The 26,279-nt window shown below is 38.1% G+C and overlaps 1 protein-coding gene across 1 annotated transcript in view; it reads right to left on the bottom strand.

Annotated features, from left to right (window-relative positions):
* SLC9A3 (solute carrier family 9 member A3) overlaps nucleotides 1-21,890 on the bottom strand; it is a 62,044-nt gene extending 40,154 nt beyond the window's left edge. Inside the window, exons 1-3 of the mRNA XM_058182703.1 lie at nucleotides 21,854-21,890; nucleotides 20,398-20,526; nucleotides 170-472 (exon numbers count right to left, since the gene is read on the bottom strand). Coding sequence (XP_058038686.1) covers nucleotides 170-472; nucleotides 20,398-20,526; nucleotides 21,854-21,890 — 469 coding nt within the window. The remainder of the gene's footprint in view (nucleotides 1-169; nucleotides 473-20,397; nucleotides 20,527-21,853) is intronic.
* Nucleotides 21,891-26,279: the final 4,389 nt, after the last annotated feature.

Here is a 26,279-nt window from a genome sequence, read left to right on the forward strand (position 1 = left end):
AAATACTTCATGCTTAAGGAAGTATAATTTGAGGTATTTGTATCATGTTTAATCATTTAGAATTCAAATACTTTCTTCGTGTGGCATTCTCTATCCTTTATTAAAAGGTGCAAATTATTTATGAATTGCTAATAATGAAATAACAGTGTGTCTGAAAATTCAGTCTTACCTATTATTCCAGTAAGATAGATTCCATAAAGAGAGAAGCCTGTGGCAGCAGCATTCCAGATGGTCCCAATGACAGCATATAGAAGAATTGTCCCTAAGTTGCCAAAGAATAGTCGGTTTGGCATGAAGTATCCGGCATCTAATACAATAGGTGGCAACAGGTAGAAGAAAAAAATTGTTGGTGTAAGGGTGAAGGAGGCAATATGATCAGCTGCATATACAATGCCACCCAGGAAGATGCCAAGGACAATGAGAAGAACACTTTCTGGAACCACAATGGTGACTTTATGTGACAAGTGGAAAACTGAAAAGAGATAAATTGCTTGAATAAACAACAAGAAAAATAATTAACATGCACAGTTATGTTTAAAGCAGTATCTATCTGAACAGAACAAATTGCCAACCCAAACTGCTTTTCCTGGACAATTATTGCTTATTCCCTTTTAGTCCCATTGCTAGATGTTACACTTTTGCCTATGGATAACATCTTTTTAAAGAATAAAGAAATAGCTCTCGTTTAGCAGAATTGGGACTGGCAGCTCTGTCACTAAACTCTGTCACTAAGTAGGAAATCACTTGATTGCAACTGTGCTTTCCTTTTCCCATTTGCTTGTCTTTTAAAATGCTTATTAAATTGACCGTGATGGTTTCCAGGATCTCAAGCTTCATGCACAAACTCTCAGCATTCCATTCCACCCTTCCGCGCTCTCTGTCTCTGTCTCTCTCTCTCACACACACACACAGAGTTCAATGGCAAGCTGAATAGCAATAGATCGGAAAGAAGCCAAGCAGTTTAATCTTGACAGTGGGAGACTCTGCAGAAGAGTCTTGCTATGAAGTTTGGAAAACTCAGCAGACGTATGGAAAACTCTGCATTCTGGACTTTCATCAGAATCTGTATAGGGAGAATCTCTATACGGAGAGACAAGAAGAAATTGCCTATCTAGGCAGGAATGAAGAAAGCGTATGCACAACAATTATGTAATGATTGTGGACTGAGTTCAGGGATGAGCAAGTAATCAGATTTGGCCAAATAAAGGAACCTTCAAATTGGATGTTCAGGATCCTAGGCAAAGGGGGGAATTGTTAGAAGTTTAAAGGCCTCTGATCTGCCTCCCCTTTCTAGCATCTCACTGTCTCCATCAAAGAATAGGACTTCCCTCAGGGAAAGGAAGACGCCAGATCTTCTTATAATAAATCCAAACATAGGGAGGAGGAATCTATATATCTGAGGGAGAGGGTGATCTTTCTTTCTGGATTTCACATGTACCTCAGGAATAAAACCCAGGGTAGAAACACCTCAATTGGCACAGGAAGACAGACTAAAAACAGCATATACATGCACACCCCCAAACTCACACCAAGGATAAAACCAAGTCTCTGGATCCCATTCTTTCTTAGACTCCCCTCCAAAACAAATCTCTTTATTCTTTAGAATAAATTAATCTTCTTTCTTACAATATGTCTGGATTTTACTTTTTGATTTCTTCTGGCAACACTCTGGCTCATGAAACCCCCAGATTATTCTTCTAACAATAGGAACCCATTTTTATCACTGGGTAAGACTGGTGTTGCAATCCTTGGTTTTCCAATTTATGCAGCAAACAAAACATTCCTTCTTTACATGCATGGCATTTATTTTTATAAATTTTGTTCAATTCTCTATATTGCTTCTACTTGTTAGTTAACATGATTTTTGAATAAACCAATTTGACCTTTATCTTGGAAAGTTGTGTTTTTGCCTATTTTCTGCAGATCATTAAAGTCAAAATCATAAGATGAGCTTGGGATGTCTCTGAAAGTTTAAATCAGTTATTGAAAGAAATTAGTAGCGTTTGTGATCTTTACAAGACAAGGCTATTGAGAAACAATGTAATAAGTAAATCATGGAAGGAAATCTCTGGAAAAAATGTGTGTAATTCCTTGCAACTATCCCAATTCCTTTAATAACGTTTGTGGCCACTAGGTGCCAGTGTTGCACTGATGATCCTACCTAGTGAGGTGAAAGGTATCAGAAGAGTTTAATCTAGAATTGTGGCATCCAAGCAATATACATAAGCAATTTGTGTCCAGTACCTGAGACAGGATTTAAAGAGAACTTCTCTTCAGTAATGTCACTGAAGACTCCTTCTCCAGCAGAAGACGTCTCTTAAGAATGCTAAGCCAGAAACTTCACAAGCAATCATTCAAAGAACAGTGTTTCTCAATAGGTTAAAAATCACCACCACACATCCACCCAGAAAGCAGACCCAAACCCACACTGATCATGAAGCACGACCAAGGACCAGAAGCCAGACCGCAGCTGCAACATTAGCCATTTCAAACCCCTCCAATCCATACATGCAGCAGACTGACACCCACTATGAAGATGTAGCACGACCACGACCACGAAGCCAAACAACAGCAATGCAGCTCACCAGCTCAAATCCCCCTGCAACACAGACTAATCTGAGCACAAACAAGCACCCTCCCAAACAAGACACACCCCAGCCAATCAGAGCACAAAAAAACCCCATCCAATCAGAGCACAGTCAAGCTCCCACCCAATCAGTTCAAACTCCCACTAGCAGTTAAAAGGAAGAAACAGCTGCGATCACACATTGCTCCCAGAAGCACGAAGCTGAAGCCTGAAAAATGACGAATGAGACTTCGTCGAAACGTCGCCAAGACACTTCCAATTTTACGCGGGAGAAAACCCGAATAACCAAAGACCTACATACAAACACCCGTGAAAACCTCATATATGTATATATTAGAACAGAATGGAGTAGAATAGAATGATACTTTGCTACTTTGCTACTTTTCGTCAGATCTGCCATTTGACCACTTGAGTCCTACTTCACTTCGCTTTGATGGCAGCCTGCAATAAAATGTGAAGAGGGGGAATGGAAGATAGGAAGGGGAGATGACAGGAATTAGAGGTGCCATCCAGAGACAATGGAAAGATCCAAGGATACAAGCCTAGGAATTGAATGCAAAACTCCCATCCAAAGAGGTGCCAAATTGTGCAATTGTTAACTAACACTTAATTTTAATCTTATTGGACACCACCAAAATAACCAAAGGGGGAGGGCCTGGGACAAGGGAAAGTTACCAGGGTTACGCCGAAAATTCTCAGATCTGGCTTTGCTATACTGTAACCGCTTGGCTTCTCTAAAAGTATATCTTTCACTACAAATGAAGTTGAAAGTCTTTCTTTCCTGAAAGTCTAAGCTGGGACAGGTCTGTCATTAAGTCAGATCTGCAATAATGATCCATCTAGATCAGGGGTCTGCAAACTTGGCTCTTTTAAGACTTATGGAGTTCAACTCCCAGAGTTCTTCAGCCAGCTTTGCTTTGCTGGCTGAGGAACTCTGGGAGTTGAAGTCCACAAGTCTTAAAAGAGCCAAGTTTGCAAACCCCTGATCTAGAGACCCTTGTCTACTGTGGGGATTGTGCATGGAATTTTAACCATGAGAACTAGCCAGAAGAGATGGGAAGAAGGCACTTCAAGTCCCTGGAGCAGTGGTGGCTACCCTGAACTTGGGAAAGGAGCAGAGATGCTAGAAAACTAGCACCAATGGTTTATAGGGATTGGGAAAATGGAGGATTGGGCAAAGAAACCCTCCAGAATAATCTTCTCCTGGGAATCTGCCACAGGGTACCATGCACTGAAAATTACTGCGGAGCAGCATGAGGCAAGCCAGACCCCCCCCATCCCAAGGTCATTTTTGCATAGGAATCAATTTTCTGAGAGAAGCCTTCAATGAGCTTAAAGCCTGCAATGCCCAAGAGTGGCCAGCACCACCACCAGTTTGAGCTTGACTGAAGCAGCATCCATATCTACCGTGGGTCTGGCCATTGCCATGCAGGCTCTGGTACAGCAGCCAGCGGTGGCTCAAGTGGTCCAGCACCCCACTTCTGCATGGGATGCTAAAAGTATGAGGAATGAACAGGGCAAACTTGAAGTTGTAGCACAGGAAGACAAATACAATACAAATTTTGGTGGGATGAAACCATGCCTGAAATAATCTAGAATGTTTATGAAACATAAACCTAGAAGTTTTTAACTTGTTCAAAAGAAACAACCCCAATAAAAGTTGAGGCGGAGTTGCATTATATATAAGAGATGATTACACTCTATAGAAATGCAAAAAAAGAAACAAACCCTTGAATGTGTATGGGTTAACAAGGAAAAAGGAATGACTTTGCGATAGGTATACGCTATAGACAGTGGTGGGATTCAAATAATTTAACAACTGGTTCTCTGCCCTAATGATTTCTTCCAACAACCAGGTCACCAAATTGCTCAGAAAGTTAACAACTGATTCTCCCGAAGTGGTGCAAACTGGCTGAATCCCACCACTGACTATAGACCATCCATCCAACCAGAGAAAATAGATGAACTTTTTTGCTAATCAGTTAGCTAAGATGTGCAGGAATATGTCCACAAGATATCCAGAATAGCAATGGTGGACTTTAATTACCCTGACATCAACTGGGAGACAAACTCTACTTAGGTGGGAAATCAAACAGGTTTCTGACAAACCTATCAGAAAATATTGTACTCAAAAGGTAGAGGAGGGAACTAGGTGGTCAGGCTATTGGATTTAATCCTTACTAACAGAGATAAAACGATCGAGGGTTTTGAAGTTACGGGAACTTTGGGAGACAGTGATCATGTGATATAGGAATTCAATATAATCCAGATACAGCCAATAGAACAAGGTGAAATTACTGTCTTAAACTTTAAGAAAGCTAATTTCAAAAAACATAAAGAGAGTTTGGGAAGGATTTCATGGATAAATATCTTAAAAGGGAAAACTACTCAAAATGCTTAGAAAGCTCTTAGAAAGCAGAATACCAACAAATACTCATCTGCAAACCTGAAGTCAAATAAGATAAGGATTACAATGAATTAACACTTGCAACAAATGACAAAAATAAAAAAAAAGTTTCTTTTAATATGTAAAAAAAAATAAAAGAAACAATCAATTTACTAATGGGAGAGATAGCAAGCAGCAGAGAGAAAGCAGGACTTCCTCATGCTTAATTCATTCTTTGCATTTGTCTTTGCACAAAAGGGAAAAAACCAGTGGTGAAATCTGGCCTGATCTATCCAACTCACGCGAACCGGTAGTGCCGGCAACGGGAGGCTCTGCCCAACCGCCGGGATGTCATTACGTCCCATTTTTTACCCTCTGTTCATGTGCAGAAGGCTCTGCGCATGCGCAGAAGAGGAGCACACACTCACATTCCCAAACCGGTAGCAAAGGTAAGTTCATTTCACCACTGGAAAAAACTATAGAAAGCAGCATTGTAAAAGAAAGATTAGGAATACTACTCAAAATAGGCAAGAAAATGGTAAAACAACATCTATCCACTCTAGATAAGTTCAAATCAGGATTTTGAAGGAGCTGGCAAATCATGACAGACATGATTTCGGAATCTCTGAATCGTATCTTCCCAAAATCCTGAAGCACTGAAAAACCATCAGAGAACTGGAAAAGAGCTGATGTAGTTCCAGACTTTCAAAAAAAATGGATGCACAAAATATAGTGCATCAATCTGACATCATTACCTGGGAAGAACCTAAAAAATAATGCAACGAATCTGTAAACACCTAGAAACAAACAAAGCTATTATTAGAAGCCAACAAGAGTTTGTTTTTTAAAAAAAAACAGATCATGGCAGAGAAAACTTATTCTCTTCTTTAAATAAAGTGACTAAATTAGTGGACTAGTGAAATGCTATGAATAGTGTACTTGAACTTCAGTAAGTTATTTGACAAACTAGACCGTAGCTAATTTAGGAATACAGGTCAAAATAGGTAAGAAATTGGTAAAAGAACACCCTATCCGCTATTGACAAGTACAAATCACCTGGACAGATGGTTTACATTCCAGGATACTGAAGGAACTGGCAGATGTGATTTCAGAATCACTGAACAAAAACTTTAAAGCTCTTAGAGCGAGGGAGAATTGTCAGAGGACTGGAAAAGAGTTGATGTGATTCCAATCATAATTATCAAAAAAAAAAAAGTAGATTCAGGAAACTACAGACTAATTAGCTTGAAATCAATACCTGTGAAAATCCAGGAAAAGATAATTAGTGGATTTGTGAGTACCTAGAAATGCACAAGGCGTTAATTGGAAGTGAACATGGATTTGTTAAAAACACATCAAACAATACCACCACCACATGGATTTGCAGTTGGCTGACCAACTACAAACTATAAATGCATTAAAATGGCAGAGATAACAAATCCATATGGTACAAAATAATAAGAAAAGCCTAGTTCAATCACAGCAAAGAACCAAGACTTTGAAATACTAGTGATTGAACCAGGAGGGGGAACTATTTGTCTGGTATGGAATAAGGACTCCTGCCTTAGACAAGGCCTTTTAACTAGAAGATTCCTAGGTCTATCAGCTCTATTATTCTGTTTTCAGTAATATAATAAAGGAATCATTAATTACAATTGTATCTGGATGATCAGTGCAAGTACTGAATACCAAAATTTGATCTATGTTTTGGTATTTAATTCTTTCACCAAAGAAAAGTCATGTTTACAGTTTTTTGCTCAGTAAAAGAGGAAATTGATTTGTATTAAGGTAGTTGTTTAATGATTACAATTGGGACAGGCAACTCAATTGTTAAGTGAAGAAGTTGCTAAGTGAAATGTGATTGTGATTGTGCTTACGATCTTACTTTAGTTATCCTTGCTACAAAGAGAGTAAAATTGAGGATTGGTTGCAAACTTATCATCACCATCATAACTGTGAACAGTTGCTGTACGAAACACAGTCTGCCTTTAAACATGTGCTTTGCATTTCTCCCCTGCTGTTGTCTCTATCCATTCATCTTTTTTGGAAGGGAGAAATCCAGGCAGTTTACATACTTTCCCCTGATTTTAATCCCATAATTTTACCACTATAAAATAACTGCAAGAAAGTGGCTGCACCCAAATAGTCTTGTAAACTAAACAGAATTTTGAATGTATGTCTATGGCTAAATCTAAGGCCTCAATTACATGGTACATATGGTTCTTATCAGTATAATTTTATTTAATAAAACAAAAATGTTAGGGTTTTTTTGCTTTTTTAAAAAAAAACCTGGTTAATATTTGATTGCTTCAACCTCTCTCAGAATTTTATTCTTTGTTACACCCGTTTAATGATAATGTGGAATTCTTATAGCATTGTAATAAGTTCATTAAATTAATGATTTATGAGGTTGTTCCCTCTAAGGGAGTAAATTAACAAACTTACATTAACATTTTAAAAGGAAACTACAATTTTTGGATCACCAGGTCAATATTTCTCATTTGTTATTAGATCTTTAAGGCTAATCATGGACTTAACCTCTAAAGTCACCTGTTAATATGTAGAATAAATGGAAGGAGATTCTAAATTCTACAACATATACATTGAGCATATTTTCATATTTTAAAATGGAAAACATATTAGTATGAAGTGTGTTATAGCCTGAATTCTAAGCAATATAACTTTTTTACTGTTCTACTATTCAGTTTTTCAAGACAAAGCATATAAAATTTGGTTAAAATCAACAAAAGAATAACCAAGACATTGGTTTATACAAGGTTAATGTATGGTGTGCATGTGCAAGACCATCTGGCCGATGGTGAACCTATGGCAACCTGGTGAACCTCTCTGTGGGCACCCACGGTTGCCAGCTACTCTTCAGGGTTCCGTTGCATGCATGCATGCCGGCCAGCTGGTCCAGTGTGCATGCGCATCACCCAGTTGGTCCAGCGCATATGCGCATCGGCCAGCTGCTCTCTTCCAGGTTCTTCGAAGAAGGTTCTTCCGGGTTCTTTGAAGACCACCATGCATGCGTGTGCCGGAACCCAGAAGAGAGCAGCTGGACGGTGTGCATGTGCAAGATCATCTGGCTGATGCACATGCGTGCTGGACCAGCTGGATGATGTGCATGCACGCCGGACCAGCTGGCCAATGCGCATGTGTACTGGACCAGCTGGCTAGCAGGCATGCGCATGGTGGAACCTGGAAGAGCAGCTGGCCACCATGTGCATGTGCACCAGTCAGCTTCTCTCTTTCTGGTTCCAACGCTCCTCTACGCATGTGCGCACACACTCCAGTTTCAGTACTCGATGCCGAAAAGGTTAACCATCACTGACATAGTGCATATCAACAGCAAGTAATTTGACTGATGTATTTATTTGACTAGCTCTACTTTGTTTTTAGGCGTACTCTGGACTCAGCCACTCCAGGGTTGCAGAAAGACTATGTTTCTAAGGTCTAACAGGGCACCATACCTTATGTGCTAAATTCTGTTACTGTAAGGCCTAGCAAGTTCTTTGGAGCTGTAACTCAGCTCAGTGGAGGACCCTAATAGGCTTCTGTTGGCTTTGAGATTGCAGTGGTAAGTCCATTAAGAAAATCTAGTTCATTCTTCACTTAGGATAAAAAAATTAGTTGCAAAGACGGGAAGCTCAGATTCCCTAGGCCTATAATTATTACAGTTTAAGAGATGGGTTAAATTCAGGTTTTTTTCTTTCTCTGGCTGGTCAAAGGTAGCTTTTTAATATTGTGCCTGTTCAAAAGGTGGAGTGTGCGAAAGCTGCAGAATCATCCCATCTAGCTCAGGTTCACAAAAGGCATCTCATTTCTGATTCCTCTTACAGTTAGGGTGATTAACATTGATAGGATTTGCAATCCCCATTTAGCCTTCTAACAAATGTCAGGAGTTTGGTTGATTGGCTGAGATGGTATAAAGACTCCTGCCTTGCGCAGGGTTGGACTAGAAAACCTCCAAGATCTCTTCCAGCCCTTATGATTCTAAGATATTGTAGACTTTATCTTTCCACAATGGAAGTTTTATCTTAAAAGCAGCACTGACACAAAATCTGAGCATAAGATCACACCTCTGTGTGGTTAAGGGAAATATTTTATTGAAAGGACTTGGAAATTTTACATTTCATGCTCTTAATTATTTTAGTTGAATACATGATAAATTTCTCAAGTGTAGCACCACAGGCTACAAATAGCATTTAGTTTTATTAGGTCCTTTTTCAATACCAATGTTAAGAGGCCAGCAATAACAGTAAGTGGAATTAGCAGAACAAAATTAAAAATAGTTGCCTTGGGTATGCATAAACCCATGTCAGCTGATGCTGCAACTGAAAATAAAACAGCACTGAAAAACATTGTCAAGGACACTTAATTCTCTGTTACAATTCACTTTTTCATTTACAATTTGAAAGTAGAACCAATGATAAACAAAATTTGATACGATCCTTTTTAAAAATGTTTAAATTGTGCTTTGTGGGAGGAAAAAAATCACTGTGAAAGAAATGCAGATGAATTAGAAAAATCAATATAATAAAGTTGCTGGGTTTAATCTTTCATTCATGTAAGGTTAATCAAGAATATCTACCTTATTTTTTATTTTTCTTAGAAAATAAATAATGTATCTGCAACTGATGAGAACCATGGAGGAAATGAATTATCTAAACCTGTTTCAACCAGTTTTCAAGCTGGATTTTAGCCCTGCTTGCTGATGACCTAGGGTAGAGCCAGGATAGCAGTGGTGCTTCCATCTTCATACTCTTCGAACTCTTAGAGACTTTTGACACTGTTAACCATGATATCCTTCTAGACAGCTCCATAAATTGAGGATTAGGGGCATGGGTTTACAGTAATTCTCTTCCTTTTCTCTGGGATCAGTTCCCATTTGTGTTAGTTGGGGGACAGAGATTATAAATTGCTGCAAGGCTCTAGTCTCTCCCATCCTTCTCAAAATCTATATAAAACCCTATGTGAAATTTTCTGACAATTTGGCATTCAGTACCATGTTTTGACCCCAGGCCAGTCAAGAGAGGCTGCCAAGGATCTGTGCTAGTGCTTGAACGTGTGAGGGCTTCTCTGAATCAGAACTTTCTCTGATTCAAACCTACCAAAATTAAGTGTATGTAGATGTTAGGCTCAGCCAGATCTTGGGATAATTCATCTTTGATCTTGAATTGGAAGCATTTTTCACTTCAAGGATGGTATGCAATGGGTGGGGGGTTGTCTTTCTAGAATTGCTTGAAGAACAGGTGTCACCTGAGGACAGAAAGATCTTTGCAAAAGTCCAACTGGTGTGCCAGTTATGTCCTTTCTTCAATTGGGCCCTTCAGAAAATATCTTGTATGTTTGGACAGTGTTGAGCAGTGATTCCATTTCAGATGGGTTTCCCTGCCCCCATATAGTTTTATATCATTCATATAAAATGGAAGTAATAGCCTAGTACAGTGATGGCTAACCTTTATGTCATTGTGTGCCAGGAGAGGGGTAGCACGTGCTTGTGCCCACACCCATAATTCTATGTGCCACACCCTCATGCATGCAAGCCCCTCTCCCCCCGCTTCTGGCACATGATGCCGGTGGGACAGGAAGTTGACAAATGGGCCATTTTCGGCCTCCGAGGGGGAAGTGAAGGCTGTTTTCAGCTTCCCAGGACCTCCGAGGGGGAGGCAAAGGTTGTTTTCGGCCTCCCCAGACTCCTAGGGAGGCTCTGGAGCCAGGAGAGAGAAAAACGGTCTTTCTTCACCACCCCCCTAGGCCCTCCGGAGGCAGGAAACAGCCAGTTTCCCTACTTCTGGTGGGGCCAGAAGGTCCGAAAATCAACTGGCTGGTGCACACATGCATGTGCTCGTGTGTGCTCGTGTGTTCACTGATATGGGTATGTATGCTAACTGTGGCACACGTGCCATAGGTTTGCCATGTAGATGTTTTTGATATTTGATAGCCATGGCTTGACTTGTTCAGTCCTGTTGATAGAGGAATCAGAACAATGATGAACAATAGTGATGATAATGAGTCTTCTTGTAAGATTCCTCTCTCGAAGTTAACCTTTCTCAATTTATCATAATTGACCAGTATCCATGTCTTCCACTGTGCCATCGATTTTTGCACAAAGTTTCTGACATTTCTACCAAATTTGTTTTTTCTAGACACTTGATTATCCAATCATGTGGCAGGGGATTAAATGCCTTTTTGTAATCAATCCATGCTACATTCAAGTTGGTCTTCCTTCTCTTGCAGTTTCCAAAATAATCTTGTCAATTAGAAGTTGATCTGTTCCTCTGCTATTTATGTGGTTTCCTTTCTACTTAGGTAGAAAGAGTTTGTTTTCAACTAGATGCTGTTGGACTGCATCTGCTACCATACCAGTTAGCAATTTGAAAGTTTTTTGTAAACAGGCAATGGTTCTGTCATTGCCTGGTGCTGCATCTTTGGTTGGATCTTTTATTATCAGTAGGTTTTGCCAAATGTTTGCCACTCTTCAATTTTACTTCCTTGCAGTATGTTGTAAAACGGCTTGGCAACGAGTGAGGGTAGATTGTGTTTTAACCAAAATCCATGCAGTTCATCTTCACGTGGTGCTGACCAATTTTTGATCTTGTTCTTTTCTCCTCCATTTCTGCTGTTGTTACAAGTTCTTCCATTTCAGTTTTCTTTTTTCTTATCCACTTCATTTAACCAAGCTGCATTCGTATTGTATTTCTTAGGATTATTTCAAATCTGTACCCAGAACTGCACTTTGTTAGGTGATGACTGATTCATTGCAGTTTCTTCATTTATGAATTTGTGAAAAGATTTCTGATTGGATTGAAATTGGAGATTCTGCCTATAATTTTCAATTTGTGCTGATCTTCTTGGCTGTAGTTGTTATTTTCTGTTTTTTATTGTTCTTTCTGAGGCAGAGACTGTGCCTGGTTTCAGAATGAAAACAATTCAATAGGTACGCTAACTTTCTGTACTGCCAATTCCCCTGATTTGTTTCTTACAGTTTAAGTTACTTCTATCAAGGCTTTGATTTTTTATTTTTATTTTTTACCTTAAGTAAGCTTTTGCAATTCTTCCAATTTTGCCACTGTGAATGGTTTGTCACACACGCATTTTAATCCATCTATTGAATTCTTCCCAAGGACCTGGGACAGGCAGATGTGGATCAGTGGTGGGTTTCGAAAAAATTTATTTCCAGTTCTATGGGTGTGGCTTGGTGGGCATCGCATGGTTTGGTGGGCATGGTTTGGTGGATGTGGCAGGGGAAGGATACTGTAAAATCTCCATTCCCTTCCCATTCCAGGGGAAGGTTATTGCAAAATCCCCATTTCCTCTCGATAAACTGGGATTCAGGAGGCAGAAAATAGATGGGGGCGGGGCCAGTCAGAATTTTTACTACTGGTTCTCCAAACTATTCAAAATTTCTGCTACCAGTTCTCCAGAACTGGTCAGAATCTGCTGAAACCCACCTCTGATGTGGATGCTTGATGGTGTTAGAGGTCGTGTTGCAGGATGTAAGCTATTTTGAGTAAAGATGCCTTTTGCAATTGACTGTTGGTAATTTTGTCAATGCCAATGGTATTTAAGCTAATTGTATTATTGTACAAGAAAAAATGGGCTCAAATTACAAGGAAGTAAATTGCAGTTGAATATCAGCAGAATATTAATAGTAGTTTAGTTGTTCAATGGTGGGAGAGACTGCCTTGCGGATACCAGTAGTAGAAAATCCTTCAGTAGAAAATTTTAATCAGAGATGGGATGGCCACATGCAGGGGGCTACAGTGGTAAATTTATTTATTTGTCCCTGTTGAGCTAGATGATTTCCAAATATTTTTTCTATTTTTTGTGATAGGAGCGGTATTTTCAAACATGGGCATGGCTAGCCCAAAATATTTTGCCTAATGATGTAATATCAATTCCATTTTGTCCTAGTAGGCTGATAGATCTGTCAGTTTATCTCAGTTTAAAATACTTCAAGAATTGTTGAAGGAAAAAATGGGGAATTCATTAATTCCTATTGGAGAGATGTAGTATTAACATAGTTTTTTCTAAATAGTTTGACTTAGTTCAGAATAAAGATCTAACTTGCAAATAAATAAAAATAACAAAAATACCATCACCATACTGTACTGCATAAGAAAGCTGGATCGTTATATCAGAAAACTATCATATACATTTTTATCTCCATTCCAGAAACACACAATAAATAGTTTTATAGAGGTGATGTAATATTTGCTGAGCCATAAAGGCTCAACCTAGAAATATTATAGTATACAATAGAACCTACACTGTTTCTTTTCAGTTTAGAAAGCAATTTGAATGAGTATTTTTTTTTTGCATGAAATAAGATCTGAACTAGAAAGATTATGAACTATCTACCAGGATAATAAGACAAGATGTCTCAGTTGTGGCTACACTAATATTCTGGATTTCTCTATTTAATTTTTAAGAGCAACAAAATAGTTATGTTGTTATATAGATGTGTGTGTGTGTGTGTGTGTGTATATATCTATATCTATATATATAGAGAGATATAGATATAGATATATATATATAGATAGATAGATAGATAGATAGATACAGATATATGGACGCGGTGGCTCAGGGGCTAGGACGTTGAGCTTGTTGATTGAAAGATCGGCAGCTTAGCGGTTCAAATCCCTAGTGCTGCTGTGTAACGGGGTGAGCTCCCGTTACTTGTCCCAGCTTCTGCCAACCTAGCAGTTTCGAAAGCACGTAAAAATGCAAGTAGAAAAAATAGGGACCACCTTTGGTGGGAAGGTAATAGCATTCCATGCACCTTTGGCGTTGAGTCATGCCGGCCACATAACGGAGATGTCTTCGGACAGCGCTGGCTCTTCGGCTTTGAAATGGAGAGGAGCACCGCCCCCTAGAGTCGGCAACGACTAGCATATATGTGCGAGGGGAACCTTTACCTTTACTTTTATTGTCAATATCTACCTATTGTCAACAATGTATGAATGTAAAAGATTTGTAAATACCCCAACAGAAAGGATTAAATGACAACTTAGAGAAAGCAGTAGTAGAATATTGAATAGCCTATTGTGTTTTTTTTTCATAAACCTATGTTAGACATATGAAATCTAGTGAAGCAAAAACCTGGTTCTTGACCATGTTCTCATTCTTAGGAAAAAACCAATTCTCAGGACTGTGAGTTCCAAGAATGTGATCTATCCGCTCATGGACAAAATAATTGAAACTTTTAGAAAAAATTTAGCAAGCTTGAGCATATCTGGTGACTTTGAAGATTCTGTTGTTAGAACCATAAAGGATAAGGAGAGCTAAACTCTCTAGTCATACCTTTGTTGAATAGCTTGAGATAAACTTTGCTTTTCCATTCTGTATCAGTCTGGTCGGGATGGACTACTCTGTTTGCAGTTAGTTTTAAGCTGCAAAAATGAGGCACGTATAGATTGAATGCAGCAGATTCTAGTTAAACATTAGGGAAAATGGTAATGGTTAACACATAGCTTATGAGCACTTCAAGAACTGATAGACACTTATAGTAGAATATTTAAATGGAATTGAATAGGCATTTGTCATGGCTGTTATAGTTTTTTGCATCTTGCACTGAGCATGTGATCATGTCATACTAGAATTCAACATAACGCAAACACAAGCAATAGAACATAATGATACCAGCCCTAGTAAGACCACACCTCGAGTACTGCACCCGGTTTTGGTCACCACACTATAAAAAAGATGTTGGGACTCTAAAAAAAGTGCAGAGGAGAGCAACCAGGATGATTAGGGGACTGGAGACTAAAAGATATGAAGAACGGTTACAGGAACTGGGCATGGCTTGTCTAGTGAAGAGAAGAACCAGGGGAGACATGATAGCAGTGTTCCAATATTTGAGGAGCTGCCACAGAAGAGGGGGTCAAGTTATTTTCCAAAGCACCTGAAGGTCAGACAAGGAATAATGGATGGAAACTGACCAAGGAGAGATTCAACTAGAAATGAGGAGGAACTTTCTGACAGTGAGAACGATCAACCAGTGGAGTAGCTTGCCTTCGGAAGTTATGGGAGCTTCATCACTTGAGACTTTCAAGAAAAGATTCGACTGCCATTTGTCAGAAATGGTGTAGGACAGGAGTTGGCAACCTTAAACACTCAAAGAGCCATTTGGACCTGTTTCCCATAGAAAAGAAAACACTGGGAGCCACCTAAACATCTAAAATGAAGATAACATTGCATATATTGTTTTTTACCTTTATGCTATGTATAAAAAAATTATAGTGTATTGCATTTATGAAATCAATGACCTGCTTCAGAGAAAACAAATTTTTATTTCTGCATGCAACAAAAACATTTTGAACTCCGAAAAAAAAAATGGGTCGAAAAGCTCAATAAATCACATGCCAGCACATGTCGGACATTGGCAGTTGTGACACATATTTTGAGTGACAGGGAGCCACAGCAGAGGGATGAAAGAGCCACATACGGCTCCAGAGCTGCGGATTGCAGACCCCTGGTGTAGGGTCTCCTGCTTGAGCGGGGGGTTGGACTAGATGACCTATAAGGTTCCTTCCGATTCTGTTAATTTGTTCTGTTATATGATTCACTAAACTAAAGTAGGTACTAGAGCCTTGTGGGGTCCATGCCTTTTTGTGAAGTTATTGAGCTCCTTTCTAACCAGTTGCAGAAAACTGGGAGTTTATTTTCTTGCCTTTTTGTAGAAAAATCACAAATGGTTGGAGTGAGAAACTCACATTATCATATGTACTATAAAATAGCTTTAATATTGTAAAACAAAATAATTTTTCACCAACATAAAAACATCAGGCAATCCTGGCCCTACTTGTGAGTTGCACAGATTTGTCCAATTTGCGCCTATCACTAAAAACATGTATTATATGTAATCACAAGCTATATGAAAGTTTCCCATTCCCAGATTAAATTTTCTCTTCAATTATGATTTGCACAAAGCAATTTCCTACTTGATTGTTTTTCTGATGTCAGCAGTTAGCTAAAGATGGAGTTTTCTGTTTCCTTTTTTATCCACTTGCAAAGATCATTAACTGGGAATATTCTTTTAATGTATTATTCTTATAAAGTAATATATTTACATAATTATTTGTGATTTTTTCATTGCCTTGACAAAGAATCCCTTGGCGAGACAAAAACAGGAAGGGCTAATAGTCAAACTGAAAGAAAATAACAAGGATAGGTTACAAGTTAAACTTTCACTATATGGAAACTAGGGAATGCACCTATAACATTTTTCTGTACTATTGGAATAGAATAGAATGGAATGGAATGGAACAGAACGGAACAGAACAGAACAGAACAGAACAGAACAGAACAGAACAGAACAGAATAACAGAGTTGGAAGGGACCTTGGAAGTCTTCTAGTCCAACCCCCTACTTAGGCAGGAAACCCTACACCACTTCAGACAAATGGTTATCCAACATCTTTGTAAAAATTTCCAGTGTTGGAGCAGTGAGTATTACAGTATTACAGTGAGTTAAAAGGTGGCAGACAGGCAAATATTTGAGGTGTATGACCTCAGCAGTTGTTAAGATACACAGAAGAAAAGAAGAAGAAAAGAAAAAGATTAATCTGCCAAAGTTCAGCAAATGAAATATGAGAGGCAAATAACTGATTCAGGAATAGCCACTGTAATTTCTGGATAGATGAGTAGGGAACAAGAGGCTGTGATTGCTCTGAAAGGAAAGCAGTAACATAAGGCAGTATTACTGACCAAGATGGTTTTGTATAATTTAAATTCAGTAGTAGTAATAAAAACAATCAAGGCAATCAAAAAGAAATTATGTACTGTATTATTATTGGGATGAAATCATTCTCTTTCAGTTATAAGAAAGTGTATGATATACATCCTTGTTTGATATGAGAGTATCAGAGATTGAAGCCAAGACATTCAACATGAAAAATATGCATTCTACCTATGATTTTTCATTGCCTAAATGCTATTAGTAAAATCAATTCGATGTCCAAGTGACTCTAAATATGTAACCAATATTATATAATAAGAATAGAATACTGGGGGATTCAGCCTTGAGTTATGCTCAAAGCAGAGGGGGGGAAAGTACATATAAACTGGATATGAAAAATAAAAAGAAAATGACTGTATCATTCTATCATCAAATTATTGCATCACAGGATAAAAAAACAACAAGCAATGTACTTTTATTCCAGGAATTTAGGCCAATTATATAGTGAATCTATTAATCATAATTTCTATCTCATTTATATAGTCTATTAAGCATATACCATTGCAATAAAAATGATTCTTAATGGCTCACATAGAAAAATACAGTATTAAAAACTCCCTATAAAAATCCAACAACACAAGAATGAAAATAAGAGTATAGCAACAATTACTCAAATCAAAAGAAGCTGTCCAAAAAAGATTGGTCTTTAGGAGTTTGCAAAAAACCAGTAGAGATTTCATTTCTGCTAAGAAATTAAAAAATATAGGTCAAAACCAGCCCCTAAATTGGACCCGGAAATGAATTGGCAACAAATGCAGGGTCTGAATAGTGATATATGCTACCAACATTGGTAACCCAAAGTTGCAAGCCGCTGGAGACAATTGCAACTAAACAGCAAATTACAGTATTATTGAAATGAGAAGAGATATCTCAAGAGCATTAAAAAAACTGCACAATCAGTGTCATTACAAGAAATTATAGAGAAAATCTATGAAATTAGGAAAGGTCTTTGATCCTAATAGCTACCCAGATGAATAGTTACAATGTATTTGTTGTTTTGTTTGTTTGTTTGTCTGTCTGCCTTTTCTCCTTATATTCATGGTACCAGGTACAAAGATCTTCCTTCATTTTATCTCCACAACTTCTATCATGTGAGGTAGATTGGACTGACAGAAAGTGATTAGATTGATGGGGCACATAGCTGAGGATGAAGAAAACCCAGGTTTTACCAGTTCCCAAAATACTGGGTATGCTCTATTGGCTCTTATATAAGTTTATCCATACACAATGTTGTTTGGCTATCTTATTATAGACATAACTATCTATTGTACTCGCTCAGCTTCCTTTGTGGTATTTTCAGATTAGGACATTCTATGACATGCATTGTTATTCTGATATATTATTGCAATCCAAAGAAGTAGGGTTCATTTGTAGGGATTATGAAATGAATTTTACCTGCTCTGTGATAAAAGCATTTCTATGGGCTATACATGGACAAGATGTCTTACAATGCCCAGCCTAAGAGCTTAATTTAGCTCATGTGTACTTGGCTGCCAGGGTCTCCTAGAAAAGTTATGTCATAACTCAAACCACATAGGGCAATTTCTATTCTCTCCAAATACACAATTTTCAAACTCAGAAAACTGTTTGCCAATTTTGGAACAACCAATCCAAATTCCAAGTCTTGAGAGGAAACAAATTCATAGACAAATATTTGGGTTTTAATGCAAGCTTAAAATAAAAGCAAAAAGTTACGGTAAGCCTAAGTTATAGAGTATAATTAGCACATTTAAATTGTCCAACAGATGTTTAAACATAAAACAAAATTTAGGGGAAAAAGGAGGATTGCTTGCCTTATAACTAAACAAACATTGAAAATTGCTAAATACCCTTTTTTAGCACATATCAGAAATGTATAAGGCAATAATTATATTCATTTATATTATAGGCATCTGGTAATCCTTTTATTTCAAACATAGCTTTCTATGCACTCTCTTTCATGGTGTGTGTGTGTGTGTGTGTATCTTTGTATTATTACTGTATTGATATATTTACAAAAACATTTGCTTACAAGTTTTGATCCAGCTACATATATATCAAGGTAGCCAAATATTGCATAGTATTGCAGGATCAGAGAAAATTAATGGCTACTGTGATAACCTTCCTTATTTCTTTTAAATGTGGATTAGTTTGTGATTTTAAATTCATATGATCTTCTTGTTGGGTATAATAAAATAAATTATCCTGGGTAAGGGCATTAATTCACTGAGTTTAGAGGCAGGAAGCCCTTTTCAAAGTTATAGTCCATACTATGTATTTTCTTTCTCTCCCCTTTTTGATTAGGCTATAATACATCTACTTTCATGACAGGGAAAGTTCACAGACAAAAAGAGAAATCAAGTTTACAAATATTGATAGGTTTTTTTGCTAATTTTAAGAACTGTTATGGTGAGTGTTAAGGTCCGCAAAAATGTAGTTGCGGGTGTATTTGGTCTAATGGACATAAATGCTGACTTCAGGCATAGCCCAATAATGTCGATTCTGATTAGTGATGATTCTTAGATCATCTTAGATTCTTAGATATTTTGTTATCCATTTTCATTATCCATTCTTTTGAGTAGAGATAACTTGGTTGAAATTGGGAGAGTATATATATAATGTACTTTTAAGTATGTGTGCTTTCCACTGCTCCATACCTTTCCCTTTTTCCATATATTATAGCAATAGACAAGATAAATCAGGGAAAAGTAGCAGTTTGCTGTTTCCCAAATTTTTCAGGATATCAATAATAAATGTTTTACTCAGCTGAAATAAAGATAGTGAATTAAACACTGAGATTTAAAATTAATCTGCAAACCTCAGAATATCCTTAGACTTTCCCTCTTTTTGTGCTTTTTGCATTGTTTTAATTAGACCTGCAAAACTAGAAATTTGTTCTTCTCTGATATAATTCAGTTGTATTATTAATGTATGCAAAAATATCCTCCACCTAACTCACTACAAAAGGTGTGATGCCTATAAATCATGTGATCTATCATTATCTCATTCTTTTTTTAAAAATGGAATGATCCCTGATAAAGTACCAGGAATAATCCTTTTTCAAATTTTATTTTGAGGTAAATCTTCAATTTCAAGCTCCTGCAATTCTGGAATAGATGCTTTATAGAGTAGAAAAAATGGTTCTAAATAATTGCAAATGATTGCAGTTGTCCATATATAGAAAAATACATACTTGCACTTCCCAACATTCTCCAGTTTAAACAAGGTATGATTTGAACTCACAATCCTAATATGCCGAGCACTAATTATTCAATATCGTTATCTTTAGTTTCTAGGATCTTTTCAGAAGTACAGTACAGCATGGAAAGTACAAGCAGGAAGCATAGAAGATACCTCCAGATAGATGGTTCCTAATGGTGTTAATAAAAAAAAATTATGTAGCTAATCCATCTTTTTCTCCATAATTCTTCAGAAAAAAGACAGGCCATTTGTAGAGAGAAAATAATTGCAGAGAATAAAGATAATGGGAAAGTATAATCTGAAATCAATCCTAGGTTTAATGCCTAAAATAAATACTTGAGCAACAGCAGAACTGTATTTTGAGTTAAAATAAATAACTGGTAAAACAATTCAAAACACAAACAGTAAAAGTCATTAAAAATAAAGCATTAGCCAAAATCAGTGTAAAAAACTAATCTGTGTAGGTAAAAGGGTGCACAAAGAAGAGTCTCAGACTTACAAATTTTGGCCAGACTGGCCACGAGAATCCAGAGAGCAATAATAAAAGGATCCTGGACATGATGCCATTTGAAAGTGACGATTTGGTAACCTTCATTTTTATGTTTTACAGTGCTGTCTTCCATCTCTGCTGCAACAGGAAAAAGGAAAAAAACCAAGAAAATCCCCCAAACTTGCACTGTGCCCATCATGGCAGAGTCTTTAAACAATAGGTTTTCAAATTACTGAATATCTGCAAAGATTGCTTGCTGTCTTCGTTGACTGAAGCGGATCCCTGGACATGGAAAACTGAATGAGAGGCTGGATCAGATAAATTTCCAAGGGTGAAAAGCTGCTTCTGCTGCTCCTGCTATTAGGTATCAACAGTATTACCTATGCTTGCGCAGCTGTGTATAACCAACAGGGGTCAGCCATGCCATAGTTGCAGCTGCCTTTATACATTTGCTTTGATTACCTGTGCTTTGGGGCGGAGATTTCTTGATAAATCTCTTCTGATCAACTCTGACTATAATTTTTCCATTTGGGAAAAGTGGAACATCAATGACAAACCTTGAGGAGTTACAGTAATGTGAATGTGAGAAAGCTTACAGATATTTGAGTGGTTTCTCTTTGTTCTAGTATTTTGTGTGTGTTATGAAAAACACAACCACAAACCATCTGCCTCCAAAAAAAAACAGTACATTTACAGCAGCAGCAAAATCACTGATTTAGAGAAAATAAGACAGAGCAAGGAAGAACATTGGTTCAAAAAAAAGATTTCTCTTTTATCAGAGAAAAATAATTCCAATGGTCGGTAGGTGTAAAAGAGAAACCAGTGGACTTGATCCCTTAAAAATAGACTCCTTTCTTTATAAGTAGGACTTGTAAAGAGTTCAGTATCTCTTACTAGAAAAACAGCCTCCCTGAGCCCATTATCAAGACTAATAACCTCCTGCACAAGTAATTCAGATTTGCGTTGGAGTTCAAACAACCACTTATCTATTAAGTGATAAGGGAGAAAAAGCTTGAGGGAAAACAGACTCAGATAAATTTTTGGGTCATAATGAGTGCCTTGCAGGCTTGAAATAGTAGCAAATACTTTGAAGTTACTGTAAGCCTAGGCAATTGAATACAGTTAGCACACTGAAATTATCAGATGAATGTTTAAACATAAAACAAATCTTGGGGGAAATAGGAGGCTTGTTCGCCTCATAGCTAAGGAAGCACTCAAGTTAAAATGGTTAAATATTCAGTTGTAGCTGTAAATATAAAGTTGTAGCTTTATCTAACAGATATCAGATAGGCAGATTTCTCAATAATTATACTCACCCAGGGCATTTGGACATCCCTTTCTTTCAAAACTAACCTTCTCTGAGATCTTTTGTGTGATCTGTTGCTTGCAGCATTGCAACCCTGTAACCATTTATTGAGAACATGAATGCAAAACATGAATGCTCTTCAATAGGCCTCCAACTCACCATGGAGAAAACCTCCACCTCCAGTTTCTTCCTCCATTGCAAGTGGGGTTCCCCCCCCCTTTCCAGCAGCACCAGCTGTGTTATGTGGTCAGCATGTACCAATCATCTCAAGGCAAGATTGCCTTATTCCAATTACTGCTTGAGGCTATTGCAAGTAGACTTATCCTGGCCATTTGGGCTGTTTCCTTTTGGCAGTGGTATAGTCAATGGCCTTTTAAAAACATTCATTGGTGGATCACTACAATATATCAGGAATCAGCACCTCACACACAGAAATTACCAACTACCATCCTCCATGGTTTAGGCAGGAGCATTCCTAATAAATTTCATTGCTGTACTGCAGGGGTGAAATCTAAAAATTTTCCCTACAGGTTCTGTGGGCGTGACTTAATTGGTAGGCGTGGCTTGGTGGTCAGATGACTGGGTGGGCATGACCAATAACAATAAATAGTAAAAATAATAAACAAAGTATACAAAACAATAAGAGGTACCAAAAACCAACTTTCACACTTTACACACACACAACACAATAATCTCACATACAATGTAAAAGCAGCTGCACTTCACCCAAAATGGCCCCTGCAACAAGCAGAAACCTCACACAGCCACAAAAAACTCAAAAACCAACTTTCACACTTTACACACACACAACACAACACAACATGACTCACACTCTCACACACACACACAAAAGGCCACATATAGCTTTGTGAGATTTTGTGTGTTTGTGTAGTTAGAATGAAACACTACAGAAACACACCAAATCTCAGAAAGCTGCACAAATATTTTATTTTATTATTTTATTTTATTTATATTTTTTAGATCAGGGGTCTCCAACCTTAGTAACTTTAAGGGTTGTGGACTTCAACTCCCAGAGCTCCTCAGCCAGCAAAGCAAAGCGAAGCGAAGCTGGCTGAGGAATTCTGGGAGCTGAAGTCCACAAACCTTAAAGTTACTAAGGTTGGAGACCCGTTTTAGAAAAAAGCAGCTAAATTTAAAACATCCTTAACTTTAAATTGCTGTCTAAAAACCCATCTCCTTAATTAACTATTTTTAATAGTTAATTCTTTCCCAATTGAGGCAGGCAGACTGAATTGCTCACCGAGGAGATGGATTACAGGCAGGGAGATTCAGATGCTAGCTGATGTAACTGATTGCAGAAGCCATGGCTTTGCGAGCCCGAAAGGAGCAGCAATTATAGGTAAGTGGGGACCGGGCATTAGGTGGGCATGGGTGGGGACTGTTGTAAGAGGTTGTAAAATAGTGGTTTTAAAAGCCTGTGATGATGAGGAAACTCAACTGGGAGAAAAAGATTTTCAAGGCTACTCTGAAGATCTCAGCTGAAATTGCCTCATCACAGCCCAAAACCTCTTAAAAGGATTGTTTTAACAAGCTCTTTGGTGAAAAGCTCGTAGAAAACATATTTTTTAAGGTTCTGGTGATGAGGAACTCAGCTGGGATCGCCAGAGGAGCCTTTTAAAACCTTTTTTTTACAACCTCTTTGGCCGAAGAGGTTGTTTAAAAAAGAGTTTAAAGAGTTCTTATGATCCCAGCTGAGCCGTGGAATCATCAAAGGCTTTTTTTTTTACTTTTAAATGCATTTTTTTTCCGCTGAAGAAAAACTGCTTTTAAAAGTAAAAAAAAAAAAACTCTGATGATGGTGCGGCTCAGCAGGGGCAGGGGGCGGGGATTTTTGCTACGGGTTCTCTGAACCCACCACCAACCGCCATCACTACCAGATTGGGAGAGCCGGTCCGAACCGGGAGCATTTCACCCCGCTGTACTGGCATACCATTGATTTAAATGCATTTCTGCAACTTCCAAAGTCATGGGGGTACAGCATCATCTTCAGCATTGCATCATGAAAGCTACAGAGGGTTACTTTAAGGCAGAGTTGTCAAACCCGCATCGTCATAGCATTATCACATGATGTATTGTGACTTTTCCCCCCTTCGCTAAACCAGGAGTGGATGTAGCCAGAGCGTGACGCATCTGGCCCGTGGGCCATGAGTTTTACAGTGCTTTAAGGACCTTGATTGCTTTAAGGTGAGATAATTTACTCCACTGCTTGCTTTACTGCTAGCAGAGGGATGAAAAGCATTAGCAGAGCCGTTTCTCTCAAGTACAGCCCCTGCCTAGAAGGGGTGAAAAGATCCATTTCTCCTTTTCTCCTGCTTTACTTTAATTGACAGCTTGACTATGGAGGGATGGGGAGAGAGAAATGTGTGCGGGACAGAAATGGCAGCAAATTCTACCTGGACTAGGAAAAAAGAGAAAAAGATTTCAAGGAGTTATACTTGGTTTTGGAATGTCTAGCTCAGGGGTGTAAAACTAAAGGCCCGGGGGCTGGATCCAGCCCATGGGGCGGCTCTGGAAACAGCGAAGGACCTGCCAGCAGTGCCTGTGTCAGTGAAAACGGAGCTTGGGAGGGCTGCCTGTGGCACTCCCAAGCTCCATTTTCACTGGCAGAGGATTGCAGGAGGCTGTTGCAGCCAAAATGGAGCTCAGGAACCTGTTTTCACTGGCAGAGCACTTGAGTGACATCAAGCTGGCCACGGCCACCCTGGCCTCCCAAGGTCAAACCCAGCTCTGATGCAGCCCTCAATAAAATCAAGTTTGACACCCCTGGTCTAAATTAAAGAGCTTAATTTAGCCCTTGCCTGATTAGTTGCCAAGGTCTCATAAGAAAATTCTTACTCAGAACAAACCAGATTCTAAGGAATCAGAATGGTGACTGATATTGTATTAATGTTTAAGAAAGGAAATACAGCATATGTCTTTTTGGCCTCCTAAGCACTCCTAAGCTTGATTTTTAAATTTTCAAATTTTTAATTTTTAATAATTTTATATGGGGTATTTTAGTTTGGGTCAATTTGACGGTTTTAATTCGGCCATTATTGAATATGTATTTTAACTGATATTTTAATTTGTATATTTAATTGTTTTAATCCTGGCTGTACACTGCCCTGAGTGCTTCGGGAGAAGGGCAGTATAAAAATTTAAATAATAAATAATAATAAATAAATAAGCAAACTGAATGCAAACTGTTGGAAATGACAGAAACGAATTGAATGTGAAAAGCTAATTTGCAAAGGTCAGGCAGGATTTTGATAAAGGAAATTAATTATGAAATGTAACATAATTCCAGGCAGTAATCTTTATATTGTGCTTATTATTTTAAATCAATAGGAAAGCTGGTTTGGTCTAGCAATTAAGGTCCTGGCCAAGAAATCAGGAAGTAGTGATTTCTAATCCCACCTGAGACATAAAAGTCATCAGGGGACTTTTTCTCTAAGCGCAACCCATGTCCCAGAGTTGTTGCTGTGAAGAAAAATAGGAGGAAGGAGTATTATGTATGTTTGTCGCCTAGTTATTTATAAAATAATAAAGGTGTGATAAAATCAAATAAATAAACAAACAAATAATAAATAAAACTGCCAGAAATGATAAGAATGGATTAAATATAAAAAGCTAATTGCAAAGTGCAAACAGGAGTTTTTTGGGGGAAAAAGAAGTCATGAACCAGGTAGGATATAATGAAAGCATCATTTAATACAAAAAATAACAGATTCTATTTTTTAATATAAATGACCAATAAAAGGGATGCAAATGAAACACGAAGTCAACTATATCAAAAACAATCCATTAGCCAAGAACAAATATAAAGATTCTCAAGAATCTCTCAAGATTCTTCTTTCCATGTAGGTCCACAGTCATCTTAGATTCATCTTGAGTCATTCCTAGTTGCTCTTGTTCAAATCTGGGGATTGTGCTACCAAAGAACTAGCAACAACGCTGATTCTTTGGCAGCATAATCAGATTGCTTGCTCAGTACACATATTTGGAGGCCCTGCATTTCATCCCTTTCTGTTCTGCCAAGGTATCCAGTCATTCAGGATTGCTGCTCTGAATGTAAGTTAAGGGATCCTTCATCCAAAATTTAATTGTAGGTGGGAGGGTCAATTTCGTATATACAGTATTATTAAGACCTGACTGGGCAGAAGCAGTATATTCCCTGTCAGAAATATGCCCTCCTGAATTTGAGTGTAGAACCAGCTGTGCCTCCAGGGCAAGATTAATGGGATGACTAGTCATCCATGAGATTATGACGGCTTACGGAGGCATTGCCCTGCAGATAATTGCTTGTAAAACCCTGATAGTAATATCAGGTTGTAAAAATTAGATGGTGATGTTGTGGTTATTATACCTGCTTCCCTGCTGTATAGTAAATTTCCTTACTGAAAGCTACTTATGGCTGGATTGGTACTGGAGTTCCCCAGATGTATGCTCTGGGGACTTTAATCTGCCTTCCAGGGGTATAAAATCTGAGATGGTCCATAGCTATTGCAAAATCATAGTTCAGACCCATATTACTGAAGGCCTTAGAGTGGTAATCACCTGCTAGACCTGTTTTTTGCCTCAAGGC

The sequence above is a fragment of the Ahaetulla prasina genome, chromosome 4 (genome assembly GCF_028640845.1).
Source record: "Ahaetulla prasina isolate Xishuangbanna chromosome 4, ASM2864084v1, whole genome shotgun sequence".
Lineage (NCBI taxonomy): Eukaryota > Metazoa > Chordata > Lepidosauria > Squamata > Colubridae > Ahaetulla > Ahaetulla prasina.